The sequence below is a fragment of the Plutella xylostella genome, chromosome 19 (genome assembly GCF_932276165.1).
Source record: "Plutella xylostella chromosome 19, ilPluXylo3.1, whole genome shotgun sequence".
Classification (NCBI taxonomy): domain Eukaryota; kingdom Metazoa; phylum Arthropoda; class Insecta; order Lepidoptera; family Plutellidae; genus Plutella; species Plutella xylostella.
Window position 1 is genome coordinate 5,615,238 of NC_063999.1, and position 16,112 is coordinate 5,631,349.

At 36.2% G+C, this 16,112-nt stretch overlaps 1 protein-coding gene across 3 annotated transcripts in view; it reads left to right on the forward strand.

Moving 5' to 3' along the window:
- Nucleotides 1–317: 317 nt before the first annotated feature.
- Nucleotides 318–16,112, forward strand: part of LOC105388028 (G-protein coupled receptor dmsr-1) — a 29,704-nt gene continuing 13,909 nt past the window's right edge. For all 3 annotated transcript variants that reach the window (XM_038105752.2, XM_038105753.2, XM_038105754.2), the window contains exons 1-2: nt 318–533; nt 7,972–8,306. In XM_038105752.2, the coding sequence (XP_037961680.2) occupies nt 8,037–8,306 (270 nt within the window). In that variant the 5' untranslated portion in view covers nt 318–533; nt 7,972–8,036. The remainder of the gene's footprint in view (nt 534–7,971; nt 8,307–16,112) is intronic.

A 16,112-nucleotide genomic window follows, 5' to 3' on the forward strand; every position in this document is an offset into this window, starting at 1 on the left:
TTATCTTAGATTTTTATTCGTTAATCCAAATTGCTACCAAGGTTTTAAGTTGAAAATTGCATTATAAAATACTTTTCTCTGCTTCTGCTTTGAAACTAGGTTGAACTTTACTGAAAAGCAAAGTAAGACGAAATAGGGAACCCAGCGCATTCTCCAGAACAACACCTGTTCTGCAAATATTGAAAATTCCTGAACAAAAATTATCCCCCACGTTCCCATCCCCATTTTATAGGGTAAGGGATATATAATATCACCTGATTCTGATAACTGTTGTTTTCAGACAGTAGTTATCAGTAGCCAGCCAGCCGCTTCACGGTAGCGCCATTTCAGTTGCGAAGAAGCTTTCATGACAGAAGCTCGCGTGAAATTGACCAAAGAGTCTACAGGATTTCGCGCCAATTCTAAATTTAAAAACAGCAGCAGGGTTTTATACCGGCCAGTGTGTGGTTTTTGAACTTGTCGAAAAAGTTAATTTAATTTTCTTGTAGTTTTAGAACTTTAAGCGACTCAGGAAAGTTTACGAAAGTTTGTCGGTAAGTTTGCAAATATTATGATTGATCTTTGTAGCCTGAAATGTAAGGTTATTTTTTATATATCTTTAAGATACGATATAACTATCCATTACTATTTTTATATATTTAAACATATACAGCGTACGTACGTAAAACTGTAAGTATTTTTATCATCACGTGACCATCTATCAATTCCAATAATAATTTTCAACAATTTTGTCTTAATCATCATAACACATGAGGCATACCTAAGCGAGTCAATTGGTACTGATTAATTCGTGGTTTAATTTTGTTGTACTTGTTCTGATTAAAACCTGAATATACCACAGATACCTATACTACATTTTCAGTTGAAACTACCACAAAATAAACTAATAGGGAAGATAGTTTATGGTTATAGTACAATATGGCTAAACTTATGCTATCATATCACTCTCTCAGCATGATTTTTTATGACACATGTAACTTTTATCCAGAAACTGTAACAGGCGCAAAGTAGAAGTAGGTACAAGTAGAGAATTATATATTCACATGTCAACAGAACTTTCAAAACAAACACCCTGAGGGGCTGGAGGAGAGATGATAAAGCATTTATCCCTTTGGGCTGAATATCTACATAATATTGAACCAATATTATTTTTGTAAACGTATCAACGACTTTATTTCAATATGGATAGGTTATCCTTTACTCAAGCAAACGAGAGGTGAGCTCCGGAAGTTGGTTTATATTACTTCCTTAAGTACCTACATATAGGCACTTTAGTAAGTATGTTATGGTGGGTAAAAAACACACCTATCCTATACGTTACGTACGCAGTTTGTGTTAGTTTCGGTAACATGGGGGAACCAATAACTATTAAGTTACTGCTTACATCAGACCCACGAACTAAACTATCCCGGCCGGGGTCGAACCTAGGGCCCTCGCCACTTTTATCAGAAAAGTTGTATTTTGTAGAGAGACTAATATTATACCTACCCTTTTTAACACCCTCTATATGGACAAAATCCGAATAAAAATGATAAGGAGCACCATAATTTTCCTTTTAAAACGAGGACATTACTGGCAGGTCGGGTGTATGAATTACCCAGAAAAACCCGCGACGCCGGGGATCCACCTCCAGTAGGAAGGGTAAACGGAATAATGTTTTTGAGGACGTATTTATAATTGAAATTGTCTGTATGTATGCAATTAAATAGTGCAGGTATTTTGTATCAAAAACTTATAATTTAATTTACTTAACTGTAGATGACATGAGGCTAGAATATTTTCCCCTGAATTTCAAATTCCACTTTTTTCATATACCTCTACATTTTACCACTGTTACAGTTGTACAATGTAGGTACATTGTTTTCCGCTTGTTTAGCCTGCGAGACGGGGCTTAGCCAGAGCAAAGCGCGGCCGCTAATAACACAAGAGACTAAATAAGAGCTTCCCCCGAGGTAAACACTCGAGGTAATATTTTTTTATTATTTAAAGTCACTTTGAATAATCTTTCCCAGTTTACGAAACAAGTAAACAGCTTACTGGTCGAAAACACCGAGAGGGTTATTGGGGCTCAATACTTCGGCAATTAAAATAAGCCGCTTCTACTAATGGACCAGTTCGCAGAAACAGAGTCACTTTATTACACCCCTTGTTTTATTGACGACTCGAAAATACCGATGCCAAATTTGTGCCTTTTTATTGCAAACATAATACTACGGTGCTATTTTGTTCAATGGAAAAGTTTGTCTGCTAAAATGGCGTCACGATCCACAAAGCGTCGTGTTTCCTGAAATGTGAAGCGAACTGTCCGTTGTTGTAATACATTTCGTGGAATGTATCATTTGCAGGATACAGAACCATAACTCGGAAAATCAACAACAAATGAAAGCATAAACAGCGTAATTATTATATTTTTACGAGCAATTGCGCTTGTAAAATGTACATAATAGTTATGTCAAAGATTCAAGATAAAACTCGAGAAAATATATCGCCTATAGGTAATAACCGCCGACTATTAACGGCGGGGTTGGGAATTATATGTGCCGATGTAGGATTTTTAATACTGATTTTCATGATAATATTCACATTTGCTGTGTTTTTATATTTAAAACCTTCCACAAATCATTCAAAACTAAATTAGCCAAAATGCTAAGGCAGATTCCTGGAGTTAGCCAGACGTCGCGGCTGTGTCCATAATTTTGCACCTTGACCTTGCGTCACCGCCACCCACCCGCCAACCACGGCGCTGCACTCATAGAATTAAATGTCCGATATTATGAAAAATAGGTTAGTTCCCGATTTTGCCGCAAGACTTCAGTGGTGGCGCGGACTCTAGTACCTTGGTGGACCGCACAGCCGGTGCTGCCGGTGGGTTGTCGTTTGTTTGTCGTTTACGTCTCGCTTGAGCTATAAACGTCAAATTAAATTATGGGATGTGAACAAAATACGATTACGAGTATTTACAGGGCGTGGGCGCCCCGTTCCATCGATGATGTTGATGCTACAGGAAAATTCAAAACTTTGGTAAACATGTGTAGGCCAGCTTACAATGTATACCTAAAGGGTTTTTTTACGCTGATTTTGCCTGAAAGTCAGTAAACGAAAGTTGATAAAGGAATGTTATGTTAGTTAATGTTTTTTTTTATATTCCTTGCAGATTTATAATAAAGAGTAAAATAAAACCAAATCACTAATATATCAAACAGAGAACTGGAATTATGGCACATAACCAAATGCACCATTTTACAAATTGTTAAGAATCATAATAATAAGATCCTGTTAGAATAGTTGAAAGACAAAAAATGTGTCCTATAATTCTTCATAGAAACAATTGAGTCCGAGAACAACAAATTAAAGTAGACAAATCGAAGTGAAATGTTTTAAAATAATACCAATTGTTTTACTACAACCGAAAGTAGTTATGACAAGAAATTAGTAAAGAAAACCGTTAAGCATTGTGTTAAAGTCATTTTAGCGACACTCAAAACTTTTCAGAAGCCCAGATTCTCGAGGGCATTGGAAAGGATGAAAAACAATGGGGACTACCGTTTTTTTGCTCACCAGTTGGCGCCACTGTCGACTGAGGTAAAGAGGTACCATAGCTGTCAAATTTATCAAAGGCGACTTTATCAAATTGGCGCCAAATAAAGTTTTTAAATCTTGAATCTTATAAGCTTATTAATTATAAAATAACTATCATCATATCGAGTTACTATGCCGCAATGTTGTTCAGATCCGTTATATTGGGAAAGAAAAGGAGGACATATGTTACCAAGTGATAAAACTGTTCTAAAACAGTGGCTTGTGAAATAATTATTATCCGATAATCTCGTGTTTGTGAAAATCATTATAACCAATTTCAGAAAGAACATAATGTAAATAAGGATTAGGCATTTAATAAATACACTAAAAATAAAAGAATTACACACTGATTTAACTTTTATTTATCCTCTCCGTTTAAACACACTGCTATACAAAAAATATAACACATTAGTAATCCACACAATGAATGCTGGTTGAGTTGTTAGTTGAAACTTAATAATGGTAGTATAGTATACTAAGTATTCTATTATTTGTGGGGGTGTCAGTACCTGCACCTGGCTCACTCGAATGGAGCCTTTGTCCATGTCCGCCTTAAGGTCTAAACTCCACTCCTAAGCTTGGACCATTTCCTACCACACTGGTCCTCTGCAGGTTGGTGGGTTCGAAAATCTAGATATGCAGGTTTTATCACGATGTTTTCATTCACCGTAAGAGCGATGGTATGTACGGTGGCCTGCGCCTAAAAGTATACAGGCGGCGATTTTAAAATAGCGATCTCAAGCTCACATGCTGCTCAAGCACATCCACATAAACACCACTGCTACACACATCACACACAACACATCCCCGGATTTATAACAGATGTAGCTGGTCCCTTCATCATCAGGGATCGCTATTTTAAAAACTCCGCCTGTATACTTTTAGGCGCAGGCCACCGTACACTGTACATAAATTCCAAAGTAGTTACTCATTGGTGACAATATCTAAATCTGGAGTTTCATTTTTAGTGTTTACACTGCTATACAAAGTTTCTTAAGGCCACTCAACAGTATACACTGAATCATTTTGTTGTATGATGCTGTCCTCTACGTCAGTGTTTTTCAACCTGTGGGTCGCGACCCCCTGGGGGGTCGCGAAGCTTCTGTAGGAGGGTCGCCAAAGGGCGAAAAAACTGGGAACTTCAGTAAAAAAAAACAATAAATACAATTACATAGTACTTATTAATTTATTAAGAAAGACTCTTACTTTAAAAATACTTTTACTTAAAATGTTCTGAAATGCGAAGGCTGAGCTTGTTTTTTATTAATTAAATTATCTCATCATGTTTTAGTACAATAGACCACATCCACACCGTAAGGCAGATTACACAGAAGACCGAAGAGTATAATCAAGTTCTGTATCTAGCCTTTGTGGACTATGAAAACGCCTTCAACTCCATCGAGACATGAGCAATTTCGGAAGCGTTGCAGAGATTTCAAATCGACTGGCGCTGTATCGAGGAGTTGAGGAGTCCGTACGATGCCGCTGGACATGGCATTTGTATAAATGGTGAGTCAATGTCACACCACTCTGTTTCGCGGACGAAATCGTTATTATGACAGAATCTCTGCAGGAACTCAGCTGGATGATGGAAGTGGCCTAAATGCTGCTTCCCAACGTGTAGGCTTCGGGGTATAAATTGGGACAAGACGAAAGTCATGTACATACAATGCTCACATCAAACCGGAGCCGGTGATCGTTGGTGAGGCAACAATCGAAGTTGTGCAAGAATATGTCTACCTCGGGCAGACTATTCGGAAGGCAGAAGCAACTTCGACAAGGAGGCTGCAAGGCGCATCCAACTGGGTTGGGTTTCATTCGGAAAACTTTGTCAGCACATATTCTTCTTGGCCATCCCTGAAAGCCTGAAGACTAAAGATTTCAACTAGTGCGTACTGCCAGTGATGACGTATGGTGCAGAGACGTGGGCACTGACGGTAGGACTAGTCCACCGATTTAAAGTCGCTAAGCGTGATATGGAGAGAGCTATGCTTGGGGTTTCTCTGATGGATCGTATCAGAAATGAAGTTATCCGTCAGAGGACTAAGGTTACCGACATCGCTGACAAAATATGCAAGCTGAAGTGGTAGTGTGCTGGTCATATCTGCCGAAGAACCGATAACCATTGGGTAAACGAGTGCTCAAGTATAGACCACGAATAGGCAAACGCAGCGTGGGAGGCCTTCCTGCCTGGATCAAAGACGACGACCACAAGTATATTTTTTTTGTAAAGCCAGGTATTTTGTTTTTTATTTTCATTTCACCCTTGAAAACTTTTATTCAAGATATCTAAATGCTCAAAAAAGTTAGAAAGAAAAAGCTAATTTCAAAAAAGAAATTCTGGGTCGCAATGGCATTAGTCGTACGGTACCTATGTACAAGTACATGGCCACACGTATCAGATGTGTGTAATTGTAAAATAATGTGTTTTTAAATCCGATTAGTATGCGTACTACTTCGAATCCTAATCATGGAGACCATAAATTACTTACAAAATATGGATTAATCCGAAATAAATGATTTATTATTTATTATTATTATAAATAGTCGTATGAAATGAATATTGTGAATACTGTAACAATGTAACATACACATACATACATGATATAAAACCGAAAGGGTCAAGGGGGTCGCGAAATATTTTTTTATTCCAGGGGGGTCGCGTCATGAAAAAGGTTGAAAAACACTGCTCTACGTTAACAACCAAGTTACTGTTACGGTCATAGTCTTGGTGTCTGTAAAAAGCAAAAACATAGCTGTTACCTAAGCAAACAAGCATACATTTCGTAAAAAATAAGTTTGTAAACAGTAAACAAACTAACCTCTGAATTAGCTGCTCTTTGAGACCGCTTATTTATGCGCCTCTTTTCCTTAATTCAGCTTTCAAAGCGTGCACATTCATCGATAAATAATCCATATTTGCGATAATTTCGCGAAAAGAGATCACTTTTCAACAGGGAAATGAACGAAAATATAATTTATCACGAAGCCCGCCAAACAAATTATATGAAAAGTAAAATGTCACTTAACCTCAGTCGACACCAGCGCCCCTAGCGGCAAATTCACACGCGTTACTCCCCATTGCGTTACTTTTATCGTACTATTCCAAAAATAGAACTGCATTGCGATTCTATAAAGCTAATTGTCAAAACTCGATTCTGAATCCGGAGTGAGTTTTGAAATTGGCATTCTGTAATTTCCGCAATTTCGAGATTTTGACAAATAATGTATGAGATGATATACGCATGAAGCGTCCGTAGTCGAGCGGGCCTCAGTGATCGTAACTGATCGCTGAGGTTAAGCAACAACTGACACGGTCAGCCATTGGATGGGTGACCAATTTCAAGTGGTGCTTTTCTGGACGCTTCCGTGCTTCGGACGGCACGTGGTTAAGCCGTGGGCCCCGGTTGCTGCTTCGGTAGCAGTCGTTAAGCCTAGTCAGAGGCCTTCGGGCGGCTTGAAAACATCTGACAGTCGGGTTGCCCACTTACCCGACAACTCTCTCAGCACAAGCTTGCTTGTGTTGGGGTCCACCAACCCGCACTTGGCCAGCGTGGTGGACTAGGCCTAAACCCTTCCTTCATTGGAAGGAGACCCGTGCCCCAGCAGTGGGGACGTAATGGGTCGTGATGAATGATATACGTGAAGTGAAAGGTGAAGGGAGAATGAAGATCGAAGTGAGATGTCTGATTTTACAGAATCGCAAGGCTGGGTATTTCTGTTTATTATTTTTAATGTGTGGTAGTTGAGTACTTTGTTAATCTTCATTTATTTACAATAAAAGGTACCCATGATTTCTGTTTATAGTAAAGTTGTTGTCTCTTTCTTGGTTTAAGTATAATTATATGTACCTATTATCAATATTGCTATCTGAGTCAAATGAAGTTATTTTTTTTTCTTTCTTCTTCCTTTTAAAACCGAATAGTTAAAGTATGAGTTTCAAATCCGATCGCCATGTTCCATTGTTGTTTGATCCGATCCGATACATGTTTTGGGACCTTGTATTCTATAATTCAGTCAATAATTGTTACATACTTGAATAATTGTTACCTAGAATAGAATAGAAGAATAGAATACTACTTTATTGATTTAAAAACAATTTACGCAAATAACAATTTACAATATAACGCAATAGGCGGCCTTATCGCTAAAAGCGATCTCTTCCAGGCAACCTTTGGGTGGAGGAGAAACTTAAAGAATAAATGAGGAAGGTGTACAAAATGTAGTAAATATGTATGTATGTATGTTTAATAATAAATACTTAAATACATACATACATAATGTAATCTAAAATGGGAAATAGGTAACCTAGGTACTGTACATACCAATCTACCACCATCCTCATTATTATTTTTAAATTCTTTATTGCACAACAAATCATCGTTGTTTCAGAAACGGCTCTTTACCACCGAATCAACCTGATGTTGCCGTCATAACCACTTACAGTCCCCGCTGCCATGTCGAACCAGACGCTCCTCGACATCTTCCTCCTCTGGACCGCAGCCAACAAGAGCATGAGCAAGCAGGAGCTACTCCTGATGCTGAAAGAGCATTCCCTGAAGGATGGAGGCCGCGAGGACCTGGAGTCGGTCCTGGAGGTGGCCATCAAGGACGCCCAGAGCACCCTGAACTTGACCTTGAAGACTGACACGTGCGGGTTCTGTGACGGGGACTTCCGGGAGGTCATGATGGCGTATAACAGGATACATGGATACGTCAGCCTCGTGGTAAGTGCTTTTGGGTTTTGGTTTGGATTTAGAACAAGGTCATGGGTATGGAGTTTTATGAAATGGAGTCTTGTCTTTCAAATCAATCGACTGTAAAATTTAATTCGCATGTCTTTTGAGTTTACATAATAATAAATAATACACTCACGGGCAATGAGAAAGTTCCATTGATAAAATCAACAAATCACTCCTAGGCGAAAAATACTAGCTTAATGACGCCATCTGCAGTATTGAACTACGTTTAAAAGCGCACCAGAACCAACCAAAAACATAAACATTTTGACCAAATTTCCTATTAAATGTAAAAAAAAAATTGAGGCCATTCAGAATCGGAAATTTGTGAGTGGAACAGTTTCTATGCACGTGAGTGTAGTTGCACCAAAAAAAGACGTGCTGTTGGACTGTACAGCCGTCAACGACGACGCGCTACGCCGACGGTGCGGCCGTCGTAATTCAAAAGCCAAACAAACTTATGCCTATAAACTTAGAAGGTGGCCAATGATGATTATCATTCACAATTTTTATTCATCCATAATAAAACACTTTACAAAGGTGCAACTATGATTTTCAGTTTGTGAAAAAACTCACCAGTGATTTAACCATATTAAAAGCCTGCCTGCCTGCCGAAGAGGTGGTGTGGTGGAGCGGGGTGTAGGGTTCGAATCGACCAATGATACTGCATAAAAACTACGCCGCGCTTCATTGGAAAGTAAAACGATAGCTAGATCTGAAAAAATACACAAAATTTGACATAAAAAAAAGAAAAAAAATGGATGCAAATGAGGATGCGGAGGAAAATACGAGGGAACTCTTTACGAAGTCCTCTGCGCTCCGCTCCTCCGTTTCATGGGAAATTAGAAATGGGAAAACAAAAGGCTGCAAAATGAATGAATTACGAATACGACGTATTGATGTAATATAACGTAACGCGTGCCTATTCGGAGGTAAATCACAACATTTGAAAGTAAGTAAGAAAAATAAGCATTTGTAACCATCAATATTGATGTGAAATATTGTCTTCTGTAAGAATATACGTTAAATTTTATATTTCTTAACACAGATTCATTGATAACACATTAATTATACTTAAAAAAATATAATTTATTACACATGTCGATTTGCCCTAATACCGAGGTAGGATTATGGTTTTTTCCATATACCGAGGTAGCCTGTTCCATATTCCGAGTTAGTCCTGTCAGCGGCTCCATGAGTGTGGCCATGAACGTAAGGAAATTACAATCGAAAATATCGATATACTTTTTAACCTTAAAGTATTCCAAATAAATTTAATTATTCTAAATAGTAGTTGAAAATAATGAAAAGAATTAAATACTCTCCATTTATATTGGTTTTCGTGATAATTTCTATTATTTATGTAACATTTTCATAATTCATTATTGCAACTGGTAACATTGGCTAGAAAAAATATTCATAATGCTTCATGTTCTATGGACTTTTCCAAGCGATTAAAAAAAAAATAGAGTAGAGATGGGGTAAATTGATGAAATAGTGACAGTAATCGAATATAATCGATTATTGAACTCGAATGATTTAAACATTTTTTACTATAGTTTTATCTGAGTAAGGTCTAAATTTTTTCCACGATATTTTATGTTCTTACTTAAATGTTTAATAGTTGATGATACGTAATAAAAGTAGATGTGCAAGGGATGAGGAAAAGTATCGAATACTTACAAATGCACAAATACCTTATCAGTACTAATTTCCGATAAGTACCTAATGTATTTACCATAAACGAATATGATTATAATAAAAGTATCTACCCAGGAATCGATCCAGCATCGATTATTTTTTCATTCAAGCATAGGTCGGAAGCAAGGAACATTGCACTAGGTACATCTCTATGGCGCCTGCGCGCTGGACTGGAGGCGCGCCGGCCGCCGGCGCCATGTTCAATTTTCCGCCGAAAAGTTTGCCGCTATTCTTTGAAAGTATTTAAGTCTTTACATTAAGTCTTTACGTTAAGTCTTTACATTAGAAAACAAACATCTTTTATCACATTATTATGTTTGTATTTGCAATATGCAATTGGAAAATCGATAAGGTAAGCTTGTGTGCGAATTATTTTAGGAAATTACGTAAAATGGAAATATTTTTATGTTTTTATCAGTAATTTGGCATCAGTTTAGTTACTAACCTAGGTTTTTATTTTAGCGTTTTCGTTTCTAAACTCACTAAGTTTTGTGAAAATGGGTACCTACTTATAAGGATAAGCTTAATTCTGTCAACTATCCATACAATTTACCTACTTACTTTATTTTTCAGTGACAACAAGAAAATGAAAAAATCAACCAGACCCCTAAACCAAACATGAAATGCAGTATACAGGACATTCATTTATCTGGGAATTCTGGGATAACAATATTACAACGGCCATCAGACCACGAAGTAGAAGGATAATGGAAATAAAATACAGAAATGAAATTAGGCAATTGTGTAAATAAGGGTTATAAAAACTCAACCGTCGTGTGTGTTATTTTATTCACCCAAATAAATAAAGTTTTACGTCTACAAATTTCTTTCTTTCTTCTTTTATAAAGAGTAATAAGTAGTATCTAGTAGTTGTTTCGTAAGGTCAGGCATATCTAGACCCCTTTTAAATTTAGGAAGAAAGTCGCTAATTCATCTTGATTTTATGGTTTGATGACGGCATCGGATGACACTGCGAAGGTGTGATGTAGAGTCATATTCCTATTTCCGAGGTACCTACCTATGTAAAATGTCATACTCCATATTAGGGGTTCAGCAAGTATTTTAATAATCCATATTTCGAGTTATCAAATTATCGATTTAGAAACAACATAGATATGTAACTCAAATCATACATAAAATATTGGTAAAAATATGTATCACTTACGTTAATAGCGATAAAATAACACTGTTTTTTATCATTTCAAATATACATACTAAGTTAAGGTTTTCTAGGTAACCATGATTTTTGCCTCAACAATTATCGTGTCATATTAAGATTCCTAGAGGATATTTTGTACCGCCGAATTAGGTTATAAGCTTGTCACGTTCATCATTATTATTATGTAATCAAGCATATACTTCAAATGTTATTATTTGTAAAGTTATAAGCTAAAAATCATGACATAGTATTTTTCCTTATACCGAGGGTACCTCGGAGTTAGGAACAACGTATAAAAATCAGGCCATTATACCGAGGTATTTTGTTTTTGAGTTTAAAGGGGTTAAATTAGTTTAAAAAGAGTTAAAATTTAAATTTAATGTAAGTATAAGAATATAATAAACTAAATATAAACTGTTTACAATGTTGAACGTCGTATAAATATTAAAAAACACAATTATTAAATATGGATGGCCTTACGTAAGCCGGGTCGCGTTTGTATGAAAAACATGGCGGCGTCGCCCTCACGGCACTTTACATGAGTTTTTAGTAATTTTAGGCAATTTTAAACATATTTACTACATCAAGTAGTTTCAGTTAAAGATAATGAACGATTAAATGTAATTTTAGAGTATCCAAACCTATTAAAATGAATAATAATCATGAAAATAAATATAACTCGAAATAAGGGTTAATTCATCTAAGCGCGCATGGGTTGATTCACGTCTCTTTCGCACTAAGAAATAATTCTACTTACTACCTGCTTATTAATGTCAACTGCCAGACCGACACAATTAAACCTTCTAGGTTTCGTGTCAATTGATGTAAATTATAATTTAAGATTTTATACATAATAAATAAATAATAAATAAAAATAAGGACGCCATTTTGAATACCGCGAAATATGGACTCTCTACCTTATCAACATCGAGTCCGCGTTGTTCTATACATAGAACATCATATAGGTACATGTACGGTCAGCTGCATAAGTAACTATTAGGGATGCCCGTTTTTCTAGTTTGAATCAATCTTTAGGACCGTAATGGATCGTAACTCCGTGAATCGATTCTCGATCTAAATCGTATGGCTTTGAATCGATTTAAACGTTCTTAAAAGATCGTATCATAAAATAATCTTTTAAATTATTTTCCATGTAAATCGTATGGCTCGGAATCGATCTCAGAAAGATCGTATAATATTTAAAAAAAACTTAAAACTTTAAAAAATCGCGCTGTATCTAGCCTATTACGACTAAACCGCTGAATGGGGAAGAAAACCAAGTGAATCTTTGGCAGCTTAATCGAGTGTATATGAATTAACCTGACCAATAAACTTATTGGGGGAACAAAATTGTGACTGCACCAATCAATAAGAACTGGAGAGTATCGTTTTCTGATGATACGATTTTTTCATACGATCTTCTCTCCATAAGATTCGATCTACCTACAGATCGCATTCCATTGAATTGATTCAAAAGATCGGTAGATCGTATGGCCGTGAATCGATCTTCCAAAAGATCGATTCAGATCGGGCATCCCTAGTAGCTATACACTTAATTATTCCTTGCCAAGCTATAATAACAAACTGACAATATTTGAATAGGCAGTTTGTGAATTTGAAAAGATACCAAAGTACACAGCTACTTATGCAGCGGACTGTACATCAATATCAACAATTACAAGGAATAAATTGTTACCCTATACTCTGTCCATTATACACTCACGGGCAATGAAAAGGTTCCACTGAGAAAAGCACCAAATTAAACCTAAACGGAAAAGGCTACATTTATGACGTCTTCTGCAACATTGATGTACATTTAACAGGGCATCAGGATATCAGCAACGAAAAACGGTAATATTTTGTTCAAAATTTAAATTAAATGCTTGAAAAAATTGGGGTCGTTTGGTGTCGGTATTTTGTGAGTGGAACTTTTTCATTGCCCGTGTATTATTATTGGTTTTTTGACATTCGAAATCCCATACATATTTGACGACTGCAAAGGAAAACCAACATTACTTACCAGACATAAGGAAACGTCTAAAATACAATAACATAGTGGAAGCTCTATAATTAAACTTTTTTCGTGTTTCACTTGTTTCTGTGGCTATCGTTGTCGGACTTTATAGGTCTGATAGGCAGGCAGCCTAAATTGCGGTAAGTACTTATTATAAAAGTTATGGAACACGAGAATCATAGTGGAAACTAATATGACGTCCACTTCCTGTCGGAGGCGCCGTGGGTATCGTGAAATGAGCCAGCGATTCTTTCCATTATTAGTTTCGCGATAATTGCTATTAGGGTTCGCTGCCTTCCTTATACGATTACCTATAATATTTATGTAATGTTATGTGTAATAGAGCTTTCCTGGTTAATTGCTTACTCTTGTCTGTACACTACGTACGGCGGCACAACTGTAAAAAGATAAATATTAAAAAAAATACAATAACTGGACCTACGTGTAGCTCGACTATGGATGATTCAGTTTCAGGAACGTCGAAAAAATTAATACATAATGTGATCAATTCTATTTTATGACCCCAACCGGCTCTGAAATGTTAATGTAATATCACAATATTAACTTTTATGACAGGCACTTTTCACCCCTGAAATGTTTGTATAACGGTGTAAACGCCATCATTTGATCTCTGCATATTGTATTTATTATATCGTTTTATTATTAAAATAAGCTACTTACGCACTTAGTGCCTCGTGTAGCCTGCGGCAAACACTGAAATTTTCCTACGTAAAGTACGGTTGCTGAATATCTATTTCAAAGTGGATGTTATTACACTTTGTACCGACATATTGCGACAGTATATTTTAGTAGATTTAAACATCAATATAGTGTATGTACCTATATAATTATATATGTAACAATACTGCAAATAAAGAAAATACATTAAAAATGTTATAAGATAACACCTTTCTTCGTCTAACGAATGGCCAGAGAACCCGGATTGCTGTGGCCAAATGATGTCTTCAGGTAAACATAACCTGGCAAAAATAACATGAACTACTACATATTTCCCTATACGTATTTGTATAGGTATGTAGAACCAAGGGTATGTGATACTCGTGCTATATGATTATAAACATGAATGTTTGTGAGTACAGCTGGATGTTTGTTACTCTTTTACGGGAAAGCGGCTAAACCAATTTGTATTAACTTCAACAGCCGACACCCTGGATTAACTTACAGGCTACTTGTTATCCCAGAAGTTGTTATCTCGAAAGGGAAAACCTTTAAAGGCGAAGTGAAGTTAGCGGCAAGAGCTAGTCTTTAATAATCCTGATTAAAGTTGAAATAGGGATTTCAATTTACCAGGTTTATTGATTATATTCTGATAGAGAATAGTTCAAGAGATCAAGAGGTTGCTGTTGTTAATCGGCTCTCAGATTTACCGTAAATACGCACGTTTCCGATACAAAGCGAAATTAATTTACTAACTTTTGAACAATATATTCATGCAAATAGTTATACATAAATACATAGCAATATGTAAGTGAGCTTAGTATTGAATGGCTTACTATAAAAAAATAGTATGGAAAATGGTTAATCATACAGATGATTAACCTAAATTACCTTTTCAGACTCTTTCTGCGAGAAGTTGAGCAGAAAAATAACAAGCATTTGAAGAATTTAAAAATAAACACGATTTTAGGTACAAACTAAGTGTAAAATTATTTACCGACGAATATATTACGAATATAATAAAAGTTAGACCAACTGTAGTTTCAGTAGAGAAGTATAAACAGCTAGCTGGCTAGCCTCTAAACTAAACGGTATGAAGTGAAGTGACGAGAGTACTTCATACTCCACTCCTGTTTTGTCTATTTTTATTATCCACAAAATTTTGCCACACTTTCTGGGCCTCCCATAAAGCCTGTTTTACGTTAGGAGCAGTGTCACGCCACGATAGTCAAGCGAACAACTGACGGACACAAGTGGTGTGTAAAGAACACAATGTTATGACCGTCACAAAGAACACATGTCATGTTATGATCGGTATACGTCACTCCGACCGATCAGCTACCAAGTTTACGGTTAAGGTCAAACGATCCAAATAAATTTGACGAGTACGTAGAAATTTTGACGAGGTAGGAGATAAAAGAATAGCCGTATAAGCAAACACAAGTATAGTTAGTAAGTAACTACCCGCTGGGTACATAACCAATAGTAAAGTGTAAGCTTTACTCTGTTGCATAGGTAGGTTTTAATAATTCTGATTGCTATTAAATGGGATATCACTACGCGTGATGCTGTTTCAGAAAACTGCAATAAATTGTAGAGCTTGTGAAAGGGGTAATATAAGTACTAAAAGTACGGAACTATCCAGACAAAAGCTAGACAATCTAGCAACTGCAGAGACATTATCACATTATTATGTTTGTATTTGCAATATGCAATTGGAAAATCGATAAGGTAAGCTTGTGTGCGAATTATTTTAGGAAATTACGTAAAATGGAAATATTTTTATGTTTTTATCAGTAATTTGGCATCAGTTTAGTTACTAACCTAGGTTTTTATTTTAGCGTTTTCGTTTCTAAACTCACTAAGTTTTGTGAAAATGGGTACCTACTTATAAGGATAAGCTTAATTCTGTCAACTATCCATACAATTTACCTACTTACTTTATTTTTCAGTGACAACAAGAAAATGAAAAAATCAACCAGACCCCTAAACCAAACATGAAATGCAGTATACAGGACATTCATTTATCTGGGAATTCTGGGATAACAATATTACAACGGCCATCAGACCACGAAGTAGAAGGATAATGGAAATAAAATACAGAAATGAAATTAGGCAATTGTGTAAATAAGGGTTATAAAAACTCAACCGTCGTGTGTGTTATTTTATTCACCCAAATAAATAAAGTTTTACGTCTACAAATTTCTTTCTTTCTTCTTTTATAAAGAGTAATAAGTAGTAT